This window comes from Carassius gibelio, chromosome B24 (genome assembly GCF_023724105.1).
Source record: "Carassius gibelio isolate Cgi1373 ecotype wild population from Czech Republic chromosome B24, carGib1.2-hapl.c, whole genome shotgun sequence".
NCBI lineage: Eukaryota > Metazoa > Chordata > Actinopteri > Cypriniformes > Cyprinidae > Carassius > Carassius gibelio.
Genome location: NC_068419.1, coordinates 24097948 through 24112887, shown reverse-complemented (window position 1 = coordinate 24112887; position 14940 = coordinate 24097948). Strand labels below are relative to the sequence as shown.

Below are 14940 nucleotides of genomic sequence, written 5' to 3'. Positions count from 1 at the left end.
ACTGTTACAAACACGCCAGGTTCCACCTCCACACAATCACAACGCACACCCTCACCGGAATTCTAAATCACATCCACCTGAAATGGCTCATTCGAATTCTGCCGACGGTATTCAGAATATGTGTTTTACCGAAATAAAATTGACAAACAGTAAGTCTTTGAGAAGGGGTTTATCAAGCTAGATGGTGCAAGCTAGAATGTACATCTCCTGTTTCCAAAATGCATCACAAACTGCTTGAAAAAGCTTTAAACTAATTCCACATTGCACAAGGTGCAAACAACCGTACGCCTGTTTCACACATACTCCGTCTGCATGTTAATGGATTCCAGTTGCGTTCCAGGAGCTTTGCGTCTGCAGCAGTGCCGCGTCTGCAGCAGTGCCGTGATCGTTTACGTACCGAGTAGTGGACTGCAAAAGTGTGAAAGCACACCTGTGTGAAAGCACATCGAGTCCGTGCTGCACCACATACGTAACGCACACGGACTGCATACGCACTGCAGACGGAGTATGTGTGAAACAGGCGAGAGCAGGGCCGTAGTTGGGGTCATCGGGGACCCGGCGAAGGTTGTACCAGTGGGCCCTGTTTGAAATTGTTTAATTTGTATGTTCGTTTATTTTTATTTATTTGTGCTATTTACACAATGTTTAAGTTTTTTTCAAGTTTGTAGGTGTCAAGGTACAGAAACTAAATAATTAAATGTAAAAAAGCACTGGATAGTCTTCAATGTAAAAATGAAATATACAATGAAACCTACATTTATCTATTTCAACCTATTTTGCATTTATTCAGACACCTTCAACATTTCTCACATTATTACAGTTTTGCTATAAATATCAAAAAATATATCTGGTGTCTGAATAATTTTTGGTTTGACTGTTAACCCTCTGGGGTTCTTCGGTCATTTATGACCCGTATTTTTTTTTTTTAAATGTAAAAAATCGTAGCTTCATCGGAATGGTCTTTTATTGGTACTTGGTATATGAACACCCCCAAAAAATTGGGGACAGGATTTGAAAAGTCTAAGTGGTCGTAAAAAAATAGTCACACTCAGGGTCTTAGGGTCAAAAATGACCCGCCATTGGAAATTAATGGGGAAATTGGCAAAAATATGAAAATACTGAGTTTTTTTTTGTGTGTACAATCTACAAATCAACCACGATGCAGAAAAAAAGCACACAACAGTGAAGGGGTGAATCTCTAAAACATCAAGAGTGCAAAACAGACAAAAAAATTCACACACACACACAAACTTATACACACAAAAACACACGCACACACAAATGAAAGTGTGTCATTGCAAAAGCTAATTTTGGGAAATGTGTGAAATAAAAGCAATTATTCATCAATGTAAGAAATAAAGTGCACAGCAATGAAAGCATGAGGCTGTAAGCCATCAAGGTTACAAAATAGACACACTCACACATACACACACACAGAAACACACATAGGGAAATATGAGACTGGTGAAACTGTAACGGAGAAATGTGAGAATATGTGAAATAAAATCAATGAATCAAATAAAGGGGAGACATTGGATCCAAAATGCAAAAGTCACACACCATGTCTCTCTCTTGAACACACACACAAGCACGCGCGCATGCACGCACAAACAGAGTAAGATCAAAGGATGGATTTCTTCCCTAGTAATCTCCAGGCCTATTGCAGCACCTGTTTATAAAATCAAGAAGCCAATCACAGCGTCTGTTGACACACACACACACACAAGGAAATAATAGACTGGTTAACCTGTAACAGAGAAATATGAGAATATGTGAAATAAAATCAATGAATAAAATAAAGGGGAGACATTGGGTCCAAAATTCAAAAGTCACATACTATGTCTCTCTCTAATAAAAGGTTAATAAAAATATGTTATGATTGAAATAATGTATTTTTTTTTTTATTAAGTTAGAATTAAAACAATGGGTAACAAAATGCTTTCCATTTGTTCTCTTTCTAGTGCAATGTTCAGGTTTGACTGTATTATAAAGTAAAACTGGCACTTGAAATTACCATTTAAACCAACCAAACAAAAAAAAAAAAAAAAACTTGACAAAAATAGTCTTTGAGAATCTGTGATTTATATATTAAAATCCACAACCTGAAATAAATAGGCAAATATGTGCAAAAATCACTAGAAATCACAAGCCTTTCTACAGAGAGCTGTACATTCTCTATAGTGGTAAAAATGTGCTATTGCATGATAAAAATACTTAATTTGTCCACCAGATGGCACCAATTTAATTTCAAAAATTGTTTTCTATAGGCCTTGGCTATACTTTAAAATAAAATACAGCATTAATAAAACATTTTTTTTTTTAATTACATATATATATACATTTTCTATTATATTCAATGGAAAAAAAAATATAATTATTGCATAAAAATTCATTATTATCATAAAATTCTCTCAAAACACCAAAAAAGAAAGAAAAAAATATTATTGAACAAAAATACATTTGATTGATTTCACTGAAAAAAGTATACCTGAATCCCGCCCTCCGGGTCATTTTTGACCCGAAGGTCCTGAGTGTGACTCATAAATGAAGAACTTAAGAAACAACTGACAGTTTTTTCGAGCATACTTTCCAAGGTGGATATTTTGGCATATTTCGTATGTATTTGTCGGCACTAGAGCAAAAATAAGCAAATTCGATTTTGATCACAACACTTGAAAACACTTTTTTTTAGCTTCTCGAGACGCCTTTCCCTGCGTGAGCCCTGAACACCAGATCACCGCGAGTACTGATTTGGGCTCTTTCACATCTTTTTGTTTGTTCAAACTGAGATTTGTATTTGTTTGTTCAGGTGCAAGAGGGACTTTGATGAGAACTTCGCAGAAGAGAGTTCGGTTCAGTGCCGCTGTCCGTGATACACAGCTCTCTCTCGTGCGCACCTAACACGGCACGCGAGTAACCAGCTAACGTTACTCTGTTCAGCTTTTCCGTGTCTTGTGTTTGGATGCTTTAATGTTTAAATCGACAAGCGGTAAGGCTTAACAACACGTGAAAAAGATTAGCTTTCATGACAATGCACAGCCATGTATATATATGTATGTATGTATATATGTATGTATATATATATATATATATATATATATATATATATATATACATTTTACATTATCTAATGCTTATCATTGTAAAAAAGTGATTTTTCTTTTACTTCATTTGCAAATTCTGCACTCATATTTTAAGTAAAACTTAAAGCATAGAATGAAATAAAATCTGCAAGTTTATACAAATTACTCTAACCAGGTAACACTGGAAAACCTCCATGCTATTAAAGTGGTTCACTTGCAAACATGCAAGAAAGCATGTAGACAGGCTGTTATCGTTTTAAGATAATATACCCACTCAATAAAATGAATAGCCAACTGAACAGAGAGACCTCAATTACCAATGACGGTAATAATCAGTGAATAGTATTTGAGTATCAATGGGTCATTTGAGTAGAAAATATACTCCAGGTGTCACAAAACAGTATGTTACTAAAACAAACAATAACTAAACTAAGCAACTAACAACACAAGCAACTATAAAACAGTGTAATATTTTTAATTATTCATTCAAATATGGGATCTTAACTTTGATATTTACTTAAAGGATCCTTGTAAACATAACAAACGGTTCCAAATAAAATATACTTTAAACTTTAATTTCTAGGCAGTTCAGTTTGAGTTTACTTACGTATTTAAAGAGGGGGTGAAATGCTATTTCATGCATACTGAGTTTTTTACACTGTTAAAGAGTTGGATTCCCATGCTAAACATGGACAAAGTTTCAAAAATTAAGTTGTACGTTTGAATGAGTATTTTTGTTCCAAAAATACCTCTTCCGGTTTGTTTCGGAAAAACAAAGTTTCGGAAAGTTTTTTTTTTCGAGTATGGGTCTGTGTGACGTTAGATGGAGCGGAATTTCCTTATATGGGTCCTAAGGGCACTTCTGCCGGAAGAGCGCGCGCTCCCGTAGAGAAGAGCAAAGCAAGGACAATCACTGATCAGAGCGAGAGCGAATTGTCACAAAAGAAGTGTGTTTTTGGTTGCCAGGGCAAGACAACCCTGCACATATTACCAAAAAAAAAAACAGCATTAAGGGACCAGTGGATGGAGTTTATTTTTACAGATCATCAGTTGTGCAAGTGTTTTTGTTTGTTCCCTGCATTTCGAAGATGCTTGTTTTACAAACAAGGCCCAGTTTGACGCCGGATTTGCATATAGTTTATTTCTTAAGGATAATGCAGTCCCAAAGAAAAAGGGTCACGTTTGTGTTTTGGAACCGCAGGCGGTGAGTAAAACTGCTTCAAATATCTCTGTGTTGTTAACTTAGCAATCGGCGTGTAAGCACATCAAGTAAACAACATGCGATGTTGTCATCAAACTGCACTTTCCACATGTACAGCTTAAAAAAAAAAAAAAGACGACATAAAGTGGAACTTTTGAAACCGCTAAGCAAATACAGGTTCATTACATACTTAGGGCTGTGCAAAAAATCGAATGCGATTTTCATGCACCTCTCATCAGTAAAGACGCTCCTGTAATTAGAAGTATATCTCCAGCATGTGTGTTCAGATCAGGGTTGCCAGGTTTCACAACAAATCCTGCCCAGTTGCTTCTTAAAACTAGCCCAATCGCGTTTCCGGGAGGTTCCCCGATAAAAATTGCTTCCCGGGGTTAAAATATAAATTTTTGGGAAGGGTTTCCCTGGTAAAATTAGCATTTAAGGGGCTAAATATCACGTTATTGGTATTGGGATTGCTTCAAACCGCGGACATGAAAAACAACCGCAGACTTGGCAACACTGGTTCAGGTGGAGCAGCAGTTACTACACAGAGCCGTAGTCTACCGACAACTAACACAAAATCGCTTTCAAAATCGACAAAGAATCGCCTGCGATTTTAACATCGATTTTGTGTAGATTGTCAGTAAATTACGGCTCGGTGTAGTAAATGCCAACCAGTGTTGCCAAGTCTGTGGTGGTTGTTTTTCATGTCCGCGGGTCACAGCGACCCCAATACAAATAACGTGATATTTAGCCCCTAAAATGCGAATTTTACCAAGGCAACCCTGCTAAAAACGTATATTTTAACCCCGGGAAGCAATGTTTTATCGGGGAACCTTCTGAGAAGCAACTGGGCAGGATTTGTTGTGAAAACCTGGCAACTCTGATCTGAACACACGTGCTGGAAATATACTTCTAATTACAGGAGCGTCTTTACTGATGAGATGTACATGAAAATCGCATACGATTTTTTGCACAGCCCTAACATAGAGACGTCGTTACTGATGCTGCTCTTGTTAAATTTCAGCCTCTGGATCTGATTCTGGATCATAAATATACGCTGAATCTGACTGTTAGCCATGGTTTGTTTTGGATGTTTTTTTCCTCACGGTAATGTCACAGACGCTCTCAACGCAAAAGCCTACTCACGCTCGTGATTCTTTAGCTCCGCCCACACATCACGCCTCCAGCCGCTCGTGTTTTTCCGGGAAAAATCGGTACAGACTATTTTTCTCTTATAAATATAATAAAACTAAAGACTTTTTGGAGATATGAAGGATGCAGTACTACTCTTTAGGTACTCAAGATTAACAGGATATTGAGTGAAAACGAGCATTTCACCCCCCCCCCCCCCTTAAGTTAATTAAATAAAAACTAAACCTCAAGTAGCTTATTGAATTAAATGTGATATCATATTTTTAAGTAAAAAGATCAAATAGAATTTGTTTGAAAAATTTACTTAACTGATGCTATCTTTATTTACAAGAAAAAAAAACACTTTTTACAGTGCAGGGGAGATGTGCAGAGCAGTCGAATATTAATTATCTATTAATAATTACTGATTACTAATTTGATTTAGTACTTTATAATGAAAATAATATCTTAAAATTAGAAGCATGCTTTTGCAATCAGATTATTTTAAACTGGTAAACTCCTGGAAAGTCCAAGGATCCAGTAAACAAATTCCAACAGTAATGACAAAATGGTGCTAATGCAGAGAAAACACAGCCGATTTCATGAGTGATTGCGGAAAGAATAGTGACTTATGTCTAGATGTCAGTAAAAATATTATTTTCAGCGTGTATTTGGCTTAAACGCAAAAGTGTTATAAGGAACACTGATTATGCGGTGGTCAGAAATTTTGAGATTCTGCATGGATTGGTATAGTATTAAATGCAGGCAATTTAGTAGTCTTTGGCATCTCCCTGTGGTCCATACATTATTGAAAAGTACTTTTTTATTTAATATAATTTAATAATTTATATAAATGAATCGGGGGGTGAGTACAGGCACTTCTTTTTGTCCACTTCAAGCACTGTCTAAGTTGAAGATCATGGTAACCCCCTAGTTATGGCTGCAGTATTACCAAATCCTTCTAAAGGAAGTACTAATTACTTGAATCAGTATTCTAAAGTGAAAAGCATGACAACTATCTGATATTGGCTTACATCATTGTAAGATTTTAAGACATATGTAAGGTTTTGGATAATAATGACTGAAGTTTTACTACATCCTTCTGAATTAATTGCTGATTATTTGGATCAGTACTCTAAAGTGAAGATCATGGTTTTTAATTCATTTAGAAAGATGTAATAACATCTGAATAATTACTATCCAAAACTTTAGAAAACCCTCAAAAGCTTACAATGATTTCAGTCATTACTAGAGAATTAAGTATGTTAGTCACTTTAGAATAATTGAATAAATCCCAAATTATTAATTTCTTGTGAATAATTTGGTAATACTGGAGTCATTACTAGTGGGCTACCATGACTTTCACTTTAGAATAAATGATACATTATGCATTATTAATAGTAATTATGAACCAGTATGTAGTATGTATGTAGTAGTTCTTAGTAGTAGTTCTTTGTAGTTATTGGGGAGTTAAAAAATATTAGTTACTGATTAGCTAATTTTGATCTACCACAGTTGACTAAGCACTATCACTTACTATTTTCTTGTTAGATACTAGTAGTTAATAGATTGCTTATAATGCATTATACTTATGTGTTCTTGTGTAGTTATTTATTAATGATGGAACAGTATATTACCACGTTTGGTTTGAGGTCAGCGTAAGGTGCTCAGCTATTTTTCTTTTCTTTAACTTTGTATCAGTAACGAACTCTACCTTAAAAATAATAATAATAATAATTTGTTAGACTACAAGATTTTAACAACTACCATATGCTTTTGTTTAACGAGCATGTCTGATGTATTTTGTTTTAGATCACCATAAGATAGGCTACTTGGCTCTTTTTATTTTATTTTATTTAACTTTGTATCAGTAATAAACTCTAACTTTTTACAATTGTAATGTTAGGCTACAAGATTTTGACAACTGCTGTGTGTTGTTGTTTAATGAATTGTCTTTTAGATATTTCAACTCTTTCCATTCAACATTACGTAAATGCTTGTCTTGACTTTTTAATTGTATTTATATTGGTGTTTTTCTTCAAATGTGTGTAAAAAAAAAAACTTTAATTAATTAACCCAATTTTACCAACCAATACACCATTGAACATTTGAAAGTTTAAACCACAAAGTTTTGAAAAGTTTCAATGTTCTGCACAAGAACACATTCCCAAACAATATGAGGGTTAATAAATGAATTTTAATAGGTGGGATGGATAAATAGATGTACAAAGAGATTTTCAGTTAAATGGGCGGAGGATGTACATAATCAGGTGTCCAGTTAGGGTGGTGGAGGCGTATAGAATTTATATGAAGGGGTCATCAATAAAATTTCTGTCATATGGTGCTCTTTCAACTCTCTTTAACATGACTATGAACATGAATGTTTAACCATTATGCCCACTGGATGCTATTTACAGGGGAATGCTAAATAGCATAGCAAATCCAGAAAGTTATCTAGAGATTATTTTTTCTCTGTGGTGTGTATTTTTCCCCCTTAGACATATACTCCCCAGTCTCAAGCATTATTGCTGGCTAGAAAATATACCAAATGTATTAAATGACTTCAGCCCAACACTGGTTGCCAACTAAAGCTAAAAAGGGGTTGAGCCTGGTTAGCACCTGGATGGGAGACCTCCTGGGAAAGCTAGATTGGCTCTATCACTCTTTCCTCTCCACCTTTAGCTGGTGTGTGGTGAGCACACTGGTGCCGTTGTACTGTGGCTGCCGTTACATCATCCAAGTTGATGTTGCACACTGGTGGTGGTTGAGAAGAGACCCCCCCCCCCATATGATTGTAAAGAGCTTTGGGTGTACAGCAATACAAAATAAAGTGCTATATAAATTACCCATTCATTCATTCATACTTGATATGATCTATGCGAGATACCCGATCTCCAATTGTGGCAGATGTTTTTTTTTTTTTTAGTTTTATAAGTTTCATATCTTTTAGTTGAGTATGTTTCAATTATTCTGTAAGTAGTTCTATACACAACACTTATTTGTTTCATTTCAGATCAGTTAACGCCAGACTTCACAGAATGGTTCAGATTAAGTTTTCTCAAGTTTACAATTCTATTTATTGGACATTTCATAGAATTGATACACTTTCCACAAAATTAAGTTCAAACTTATTATCAGGTCTGTTATTTTACATAGTTACAGAGTCCCACTTTTCTTATTATTAAGTTGACATGAAAAGTTAAAAAAGTGAAATATAATTTAACAGATCCTTCATTCTGTTGATTTTTTAAATTAAAATAGCAAATATTTATATTTGTAGTTTAAGTTTCATGAATTTTCATATTTATTTAATGTTAATGTTATTGTATTTCTGTCACTTCCTCTAGGGCACATTCTCCAGGTCAGACATCCGGCTGTCAAAGTGTTTTTTGCCAGAGGAGAGGACTGTGTTGGCACTTTACTGCAGCAGCTGTCTGATCATTGCACTGATAACACTCAGTCATATCAAGATGTTCAGAAGATCACTGCATTTGCCAAATCGCCTTCTAGGAAAGCACAAGACTTTGTAACATGTACAAAAGGCATGTGAGAGTTATGTGGCACTGTTAATGATAACAATGGTTTAACAGTAAGCCCTGAGTTCATGTGCACAGAAACAATAAATTGTTGAAAATCGATTATTATACTGGTTAAAATGGTTAATACATAATTTTGAAGCACAATAGTTTAATTCATACAGAAGCCACAATTTCAAAACTCTTAACATAGTGAAATAGAAGTGTGCAGACCAAACTGTGAATATTTTTTTAATTGCTACCACACAAATAAATCTCCCTAAATCAGAAAATATATTATAATTATGATTATTATTATTTTATTTTTTTACTTTACATAATTCGCAAGAAACAGCACAGGTCAAGGTGCAGCACATTTTTGTTTGAAAATGTTGATCAAGGAAGACATAGATGGGGAAAGGAAATAAAGAGTGACAGAGAGTACAAGAACCATCATAGTACAGTACATACAGTATGAGTCAGTATGAGATTATAATTTGCATGTTGTTGTTGTTTATATTTGTTATATTTGCAGCTCTGGAATTTCAGGTGTTTTTATTTATTTTATTATTTTTTAACAATTATTTGCACTGATATGCAACCAATTTGCAGCATTTTGTTATATATGCTTTAATATATGTTACATAACAATAAAGTGAACAGATAAAAATTTTCTCTAAAGATGTAAAGATTTATGTAAAAATTATAATTTAAACAAAAAAATAAAAAATAAAAGTTCATTATGTAATGGGGGTTTGAGTTTATTTTGGAAGTTAGATTAACCGTTTGGTCAAGATTTATGTTTGTATTGCAGATTATGAGAAGAATTTAGAAAAAGTGGTTCTGTATTAGCCAATGGAGGGTGAAAAAAGAAAAACATTTTAGGAAATAAGAAATTTAGAGCAAATAAATTTAGAACAATTTAGAACTCAATTCAAAGGCAAACTCACATTTTTAGAGGTATTTAATAAGCAAAATAACATTTCTTCCCACATTGCCATTCTAAACAAAGATGAATGCCTTCCGATGTGTGGTATCATTAAAATAAACATTAAGAAATGAAAATGAAAAAAAAAGAAACCTTATAATCCTTGAAAGACCCGGGACATATATATATATTTTATTGTTATTATTATTATTATTATATTTTTCATCATTGTTACTTGTATTTACAATTTCCGAAATTAGTTTGAACACGTAAAAGCTGCAGGCAGTGATGGCGGGCCCGAACTGTCAGCATAAACGCCACCCCGGTGGCATCAGGAAAACTGTTCCCAGCGGGAACATACACAACAACCCTCTAGCACAGGTTCTTCCTACTCTGTTAATGGCGATCAACTGTCCTGCAAGGTTTAGCTCCAACCCTAATCAAACACACCTGAAGCAACTAATTAAGATCTTAGGGATCGCTTGAAAATTAAAGATAGGTTTGATTGATTTGAATTGGAGCTGAACTTTGCAGGATTCGATTGCCAGGAACAGGATTGGGCACGCTTTAGCAGTTTCGATTTAAGGGATACAGTAATGAAAGGGTTAATCCAAACCATCAAGACCCATACACACAACACAATATATAAAACTTTGGGGACACTTTCAATAAGGTTTCAGATATTGAAATTAATTATATTAATAATAATTTTATGGCATTTATTAATGTGAGTCTCTCTCTCTCACACACACAAACACACACACACACACACGCACACAAAGAACAATATACACACACACACACACACATATATACACACATATATATATATATATATACACACACATATATATATATTTATATACACACACACACACACACATATATATATATATATATATACACACACACACACACACACACACACACACACACATATATATATATATATATATATATAATTCTTGTAACACTTTTCAATAAGGCTTTAGTTTGTAACATTATATAAGTTAACCCTCTATGGTACAGAGTTGCCATATGGCAACAATTAATTTATACCCATTTATTTGTTATTCTGAAAAAAAACTACACATATCACATTATGGAAATTAAAAGGGAAGGCCTTAAGGTAGCCAATGATGTGCTGTTTTTAAGTCACATGAAAACTGAATGTCCTCCCAAAACTCCTTTTTCCACTGTCACTCTGACACAGAAGACACCTGAAGAAGTGCTCCAGAAATTGCTCTATTAACCTAATTTCTAATCATCTTTTCTCAAGGGGGATTTTTTTTGCAACATCTTTGGTAAATAAATTAGATATTTTCATTCAAAAAATTAACTTTGTCTAACATAGTTTTACTGTAAATTAAGAAAATATCAAGGTTGCCATATTGGCAACTCTGTACCACTATGGAAACATAGGTGCGTTGCCATATGGCAACTCTGTACCACAGTGGAATTGCAGTAAAGTATTTGCCCATTGGAATATTTTATAGATAGTACCATGAATAAAATTATCACAGTTATTTAATGATTTTTAAGTGTTTATTGTAGTATAGTTGTATTTATGTATAAATAACAAAATTATGTCTTCTTTTCAGAAAATAAATACAGCTATATTTTATGGAAAGGGCAATAGGAAGAGTGCAGAGATGGCCGGTAATGGAGAAGAAAGGGAAGTGCAAATAACCTGACTGCAGGGGGATCATCCGCATGAAGTGCAGCAAATGTGACTTGCACCTTTACATCACAGCTGAAAGGAACTGCTTTTTGCAGTTTCATGGGATGTCATGAAATGTGACATGAGTTGGATTGAGACGGGTGAACATGAATGGACAGGGGAAAACCCACAATGAGGGCCAGCTGTGGCCTAATGGTTACAGACTTGGACTATTTACCCGAAGGTCACAGGATTGAGTCTCAGTGCTGGCAGGAGTTTTAGATGGAGGGAGTGAATGAACAGTGCTCTCTTCCACCCTCAATACCAATGGCTGAATTGCCCTTGAGCAAGGCACTGAACCCCCAGTTGCTCCCGGGCGCTGGATCTATAGCTGTCCACTGCTCCGGGTGTGTGTTCATGGTGTGTTCACTTCTCACTGCTGTGTGTGTGCACTTGGATGGGTTAAATGCAGTGCACCAATTCCGAGTATGAGTTATCATACTTGGCAAATGTCACAACATTCACTTTTTACTTTATTTCAGGGAGCCACCTATCGTAATAACTGTATTTTATGTTTTCATGTTCTACATGTATTAGTGCATGTTTCAAGCTCCCATACATTTACTTAACTTGTATAAAATACTTTCAAAAAGACTTGTTCTGTTTTGAGGGGACTTCGAACTGTGTCCTCAAGGGGGCGCTTTGGGAAACACCTCGTCATGACCCGTGTCTGAAGCATACATTGAAAAAACAACAACTTGTTGACCGGGGACAGCCTCCGACGTCACTACCGGCGCGACTATAAATCAGCACCTGGAGAGCACACCATTGTCTTCTTTAAAAAGAATTAAAAAGATTAAAGATTAAAAAGAAATGAAAGATGCTGTTTTCTTCTCGCATCCATCAGTTTCGGCGCGAAAGAGTTGGTACTTATCGAGGTGATGCACGAAAGCGGGTAGGAGGGAATGCCTCCTGTAGAAAGAGCTAAAATGTTTATAAATAATTTATAAATAATTTTTATCTCTGAAAATGTTTTCTTTCTGCAGGGGAAACATCCTCTCTTAATCTCCCTTCTTGCCATCTAAGCCCCTTCAAAAAATAATCTCGCTTAAATGGCAAGGCATACGCAGTAGCAGGTCAGGCTGTGGCTTTATTACAGCACAGTGCTGGTGCTTCAAGCATACCAGACTGATCTGCTAAGAGCCCTGGATAGAGGCAGGGGCCTTTTTCTGATCAGGTAGCTGAGCTGCGTCGCACCACGGATCTCTCTCTGTGCTACCAAGCAGGCCGCCTCCGCCACGGGCAGGACTATGGCGGCCATGGTGGCCATGGTGGCAGCGGAGAGACATCTGTGGATGAACATGGCAGACATCGGGAGGAAAGAAAATGCTTTCTTCTCGATGCTCCGGTTTTGCTTTCAGAACTTTTCACTATTTCCGTTGAGAAGGCGATTTGAGAAGTTCAGGGAGACGAAGGCGCGCTCTGCTGCTTTCAGATCCTTCGTTCCAAGAAGGTCCAGGTCTGAGCCCGAACAACATTGGGGTCCTGGCCTGTCTTGATCTGAGGATCAAAGACGGGCACAGAAGTCTAGTGTCGCAACTCACGCTCCTCCCCCACCTGCGGGCAGGGGTTAGAGGAATCGTGGGTCACGAGGAGGTAAGCAGAACCTAAGAGGGTATGATCTAGACGAGGCAGCGTTCTCGTCCGAATCGGAGTGATACCGAGGTATCTACTCATTCCCTTTGGGGATTTTTAAACCTCTGGAGTCTAAGAGGTTATCAGGAGAAAATAGCCTCATAACGCTTATATGCATTAATCGACTTCAGAGGGTTAACTTCTGCTTTTATCCTCCCATTCCTAATTCCCCTGTAACAACCAGCTCTCCACCTAATTAGGTGGAAACATCTCGCATAACAGTCTCCTATGCTGGACCTATAATGTTTTTATGGTTCTATGTTCATAGCAACCACCTGACGGATGGTCCAGACTAAAAGGAGGCGCCCCTTGAGTGGGGCTCTGGCACAGGAGGGTGGTTGAGTAAATGTAACCCTCTCTGTATATACTTATGTGTATTTAATTGCTGGTGGTTACGTGTCTACTAATAAACTCTGTGAGTTTCCTTTGCAGTGCTCAGTTACAGTGTTTACTAAACATTCGCCAGCAGAAGCCATCCGGCTTCATGTTCCGGCATTAGGCAGCTGAGATCACAGGTTTCTGAGGGAGCCTCCTTGATCTTCAGGCCTGGCACAGCACTGCAGGGAATTTCATGGATGTCCGGCCAGGTCACCCCGGGGGGTCTCCTGGCCGCTTAGGGGTGCTGTCGCATCTACCGGGAAGTGGAGGTGGCAGTTACAGAAGTCTTCTCAGATGATGCTCCCCTCGTCCGAGGTTTGTAAAATTGAGCTTGCCTCTCCCGTGAGATTCAGCACCTCTGCGATGCTTAGGAACATTTAAGTACACACGCTAAGCTTTGTGTACTTTCTCAAACCCACATGGTGGTCAGTGTGCACGTGAACACTTCCGCACTTTCTAAAAATCCACAAGTGGTAAGTTTGCACACAAGACTGAAATCTTGTATGATAATGGTTACACACTCCGCTTCGTTCCCTTTCTTGAGATGATTAGACCTTGGTTCCTTGGTCTCCATTCAGCCAGTGTGTACTTGTTTATACACCTCAAGCATCGCTTCCCTCAACATGAGGGGCTATTTGGGTGATTCTCGTGGTAATTTAGCAGCGCTCCCCTTTTTCCCAGAAAGGGTCGCCTATGAGCGCACTACTCTGAGCCCGGAGTTCTCCTCTTGTATGAGACTGAGTTCTCTGTTTTTTTCCCCAGAGCGCTCCAGTATTGTTTCCATAGATCGAGTTGATGACTCTCAATCATACTGTTTTGAGATACACTATTCCATCTATGAGCTGCTCTATCGGAGTGCCATGAGAGCCCCTCCTTAGAACAGTATTTGAAATTCCATGCTATGGTAAGTGTGCACGTGAAGTCTTTGCACACTTTCTGAAATCCACACTGTGGTAAGTTTGCACACTAGTATTCTGCATTCTTTCTAAAATCCTATTTGGTGAGGGCTTCACACGGTTGCTTCGTGCCCTTTCTTGAGTTGGTAAAAGCCCAGTTCATCTTGGACGCCACTCCACCTATGTATCCTCGGATACCTATCTAAACAGGGTGTTGCTACTAGAGAACTGTTGAGACAGCTCTTTCAGCAAGCTTATGCGTAAGCTAGTGGTAGCCCCTGTGTGACAGGCAAAGACTTGGTACAAATGCTGAGGCCCTAACAATTAAGTTGGGTATGTAGCTTAGGCCTTTTGGCCATAAGGGGTACTGTCACAGACAGCCGTCTAAACGTCCCAGGGGTAACTCCCATGGAAATGGTAAGAGTTGGTACTTAGTGCTCGCCATGATTCTGG

General features: G+C 37.2%; 2 protein-coding genes across 2 annotated transcripts in view; both read left to right on the top strand.

Moving 5' to 3' along the window:
- The window catches only part of mppe1 (metallophosphoesterase 1), a 109638-nt gene extending 99960 nt beyond the window's left edge, over positions 1-9678 (top strand). The window contains exon 9 of the mRNA XM_052595429.1: positions 8763-9678. Coding sequence (XP_052451389.1) covers positions 8763-8945 — 183 coding nt within the window. The 3' untranslated portion in view covers positions 8946-9678. The remainder of the gene's footprint in view (positions 1-8762) is intronic.
- LOC128012862 (serine/arginine repetitive matrix protein 5-like) overlaps positions 1-14940 on the top strand; it is a 301673-nt gene that overhangs the window by 279405 nt on the left and 7328 nt on the right. The window lies entirely within an intron of this gene.